The sequence below is a fragment of the Gavialis gangeticus genome, unplaced genomic scaffold, assembly GCF_001723915.1.
Source record: "Gavialis gangeticus isolate Ggan-Ray unplaced genomic scaffold, GavGan_comp1, whole genome shotgun sequence".
Lineage (NCBI taxonomy): Eukaryota > Metazoa > Chordata > Crocodylia > Gavialidae > Gavialis > Gavialis gangeticus.
In genome coordinates, this window is record NW_017728996.1 from 19,143,639 (window position 1) to 19,147,103 (window position 3,465).

General features: G+C 40.5%; 1 protein-coding gene across 2 annotated transcripts in view; it reads left to right on the forward strand.

Annotated features, from left to right (window-relative positions):
* Positions 1–3,465, forward strand: part of ARNT2 (aryl hydrocarbon receptor nuclear translocator 2) — a 174,447-nt gene that overhangs the window by 124,489 nt on the left and 46,493 nt on the right. For both annotated transcript variants that reach the window (XM_019504098.1, XM_019504099.1), the window contains one exon: positions 1,783–1,859. In XM_019504098.1, the coding sequence (XP_019359643.1) occupies positions 1,783–1,859 (77 nt within the window). The remainder of the gene's footprint in view (positions 1–1,782; positions 1,860–3,465) is intronic.

Consider the following 3,465-nt stretch of genomic DNA (forward strand, 5'->3'; position numbering starts at 1 on the left):
TTTTTTTTTTTTTTTTTTTTTTTCATTTGTATCTTACTGCAACTGTGTGAAAGTGGAAAATACCTTCTGCAGAGGTCCAGAAACTCTCTGGTCAGATAAGGCAGGTCTCATCAGTATGGACTGCTGTTCTCAGACACCTGTCTTGGTCTAGCTGCCATCACTTATAGCCATTATTCCCACGCATCATGAAAAAAACCCAATATCCTGCTATTCCCTATACAGTCCAAGGTTCCATGTAGTGCCAGTGGTTATATTGGGAAGTATAAAGTTTGTGAAGATAACATCTAAAAAGGGTTTGTTGCTTCATAGCTGGTAACTGCTTTGCAATTAGCTTCACTAAGATAAAGAATTGCTTTTTAAGTGACTCATTCTCTGTTATGATTTAATTCTGAGAAACATTAAGAAAGGAGCTTGTAAATATCTTCAAGTAAGTCAACAATGTTACTTTAAAGAGTTTGCTTTCCAAAGTGTATCACAGGAAGTTAATAACCTAAAATTTGGGTTAGGAAATCTTCTTACTAAAGGCTTAACAGAATACCATGTAAACAACATTCATCTAATGAGCATTTCTAGTTCAACTGGGGTGAACACTGGGGTGAAAGGATATACTCGCATGCTTTGAAATATTTGCATGTTTATAATAATCAATTCCATTAAGTAACTGAAAACAAATAGTTTACTAAAGCACCCAAATGCTTTTCAGTCTGGTGTTCCCTTTCAGCACAATAAAATTGGTTAAATATTTTATAATAAAAATAAACTGCCCTCTAAATGTAGAAGCAGATAAGCAAGCTAAATGACAAAATTATGCCTTTTTGTAAAGATAATATTTAGTACATTCTGCAAGAGAGAAACATATTTATAAAATGTATGAGTTCCAGATGTTAAAGTGCAGTAAACTGCAGCACAAATATTCTGCAAAGAAATAGTAGTCGAAATATTTCCAGCACTTGAGGGTAATGGGTTTAGTGTTTGTGAATCCTTGTACTTTCTCTTCAATAACCGAAGCACACTGTGTATTTTTTGTCCCCAAGAAAGATAATTCAAGCAGTGGTTGCTAATTTCTTTGAGCTTGTGTCCTCCACTACTCGTTTGAGTCTGACTTTTCTGTGGGGCTTAAAATCCCAGGTATATGTACGGCAGCCTATTTGGAATCACAATGCTTGTTGTAGAAACCACTAATCTGAACAAAGGCAGAAGCCAGGATGAAAGCTAAGCACGAATGCTCAAACTCCAACTTATGGGCCAAATCCAGCCCACAAAGCTATGGTATCCAGCATGTGGGGATCCTTGTGGGTCAGAAAAATTGGCAGCTGGAGAGCAGTGGAAGCTCTGCATGGCCAGATCCAGCCCTACCCAAGCTATTGCCATACAGTGGGATCAGGGCCAGGCCTGCCCCCCAGACATCAAGATTTGGCCAGGCTGCTCCCTGTCCACCACCACCACCCTGGGTCCAGATTGAGTTCAGAATGCCCCCTCCTCCCCCCAAAGGATGGATCAGCTGAGCTGTGCACCTCCTGCCCCCAGTCAAGCCAGGCCCCACTGTGCCAGTCCCATGTACTGGACTGAGCTCACTGACCAGATCCTAGTTTAGATCTGGCCTGTGGATGGACCTGACACTATGCATCCAGCCCATGGGGCAAAAAGGTTGGGCACTACTGATCCAAAGTATCTCTGATATACAGAGCCATCTCTGATATATGAGTGGTTCTTTGCTATTACATCAAAGTGTTTCTTTGCTTTTCCTTTTTATAAGTGCTTTGCTCCTCTATCTCCTTTTAGGAATGACTATCCCTGAAGAAGATGCAGATGTGGGGCAAGGTAGTAAATACTGCCTTGTGGCAATAGGGCGGCTTCAGGTAAAGACCATCTTTCAGTTATATAAGTTGCTGCTGAGAGCAATAGTTGTGTTTGTAGTTCAGTCACATAAAGAAATCTGACAGGGTCTGATCACTAGATTAAATGCCTGTGATTATGTCCCCCCCAAAAAATTTCTGTGATGCCTGTTGGTCAAGTGATTTGCTTAGAGGTTAGATGGGCTGCAGAAATGATTCTCCCATAAAGTTACATGGGTGGTCTGTAAAAGGAAGAGATTTGAGGATAGACACTGATGTGTATTTATTTCTCTAGTTCCTGGTTAATAAAGTTTAATCAAACAGGAAAAAATGTGTTTCAAAGTCCACGTGGAAAATGCTACTGTTAATGCAGTCAGGAGGCTCTCAATGCTTTGCCAGCCATAGCTTCTTTTTTCCCCCCATTGTTTTATATGACCCAACCCCATGCAAAAATATATGAAAAGGTTTTGTCCAGCACATCCATATTTGACGTCTCCAGTAGAACTGTGCCTTTATACAAAGCTCAAGCCTTTGAGCTAGGAGTCCTAGGAGGTCAGAGCACTGATTTAGAGTTGGAGTTATCTTTGTGAATCTCCTAAATCATAAAAACAAGCCATTTTTTATGTTCTTATCTGGGAATCCTTCCATTAGTAAAAACATTTGATCCTAAAGAATGGTCTCTTCTTGGCCTCCACTTGTGCCCATCTGTTGGGATGGCCTAGTTCCTTCTTACAAGGTAAATGGCACTTTCATTAGAGCAGAGCTGCCAAGCTAGTACCATTTGGAATGAGCAACTTGCATATTACTGGAAAATCTGTTATCACTTCAGCAAAAAGCATCTCTTCTATGTTAACCTCACCAAACTATCAGATAGCATTTTTTTTACTTCATCACACTTATCTGTGCACTGAGAAAATAGCCAAGTGGTATAGAGAAGGAAAGTAGGGGCTTTCCAGATGTAACTGCTGCCAAAATAGACAGTTGCCCAGAAATCACATTAATAATATATGCAATGTCTGAGCATCTCTTACACAAGCCAGCAGCTGCTTCATGAGGGAAGGCAACTGAGGTCAGGCCCAAGGGACAAGGTCTAGCACAGAGCAGTAAAGAGCCCCAATTAATACTTAGGCATTCGTGGAATTAATTTGCAAATTGAAAGCAAATAGTCTGCTTATTCTGGCCCACGAGCTGCTGCATTTTGGGGGACAGACCAAAAAAGAGTCTGGTGTTTGGCTGCATGGGGTGTAAGGGAAAGGCAGAGCAAAGACAGCTTTCACTCACAGCCCAGCTAGGAATGGATAGAAGTAGATGGATTGCATAAATCTCAAACACAGAAATGCTTAATTCATTCTGAAGAACCTTCACTAGGAAATCTTTAAGGGTGATCATTTGCACTAACATCATGTCTTGCGTGCTGCAGAGAGCTGTGTCTAGAGTTTGATGGCCGCTTAGATTAGCTGTTACAACCTTCTATGTGAGGATATCTTTAATATCGTAGTTACCTGAATCCAAGATGACTTCATGTTTAAGATGACCCTCCAATCATTAGATTTCGATATGTGAAAAAGCAGAAATTTGTTATAATTTTCCATGTGAAGAATCTAATTATTGGCAGGTAGTCTTACATTCC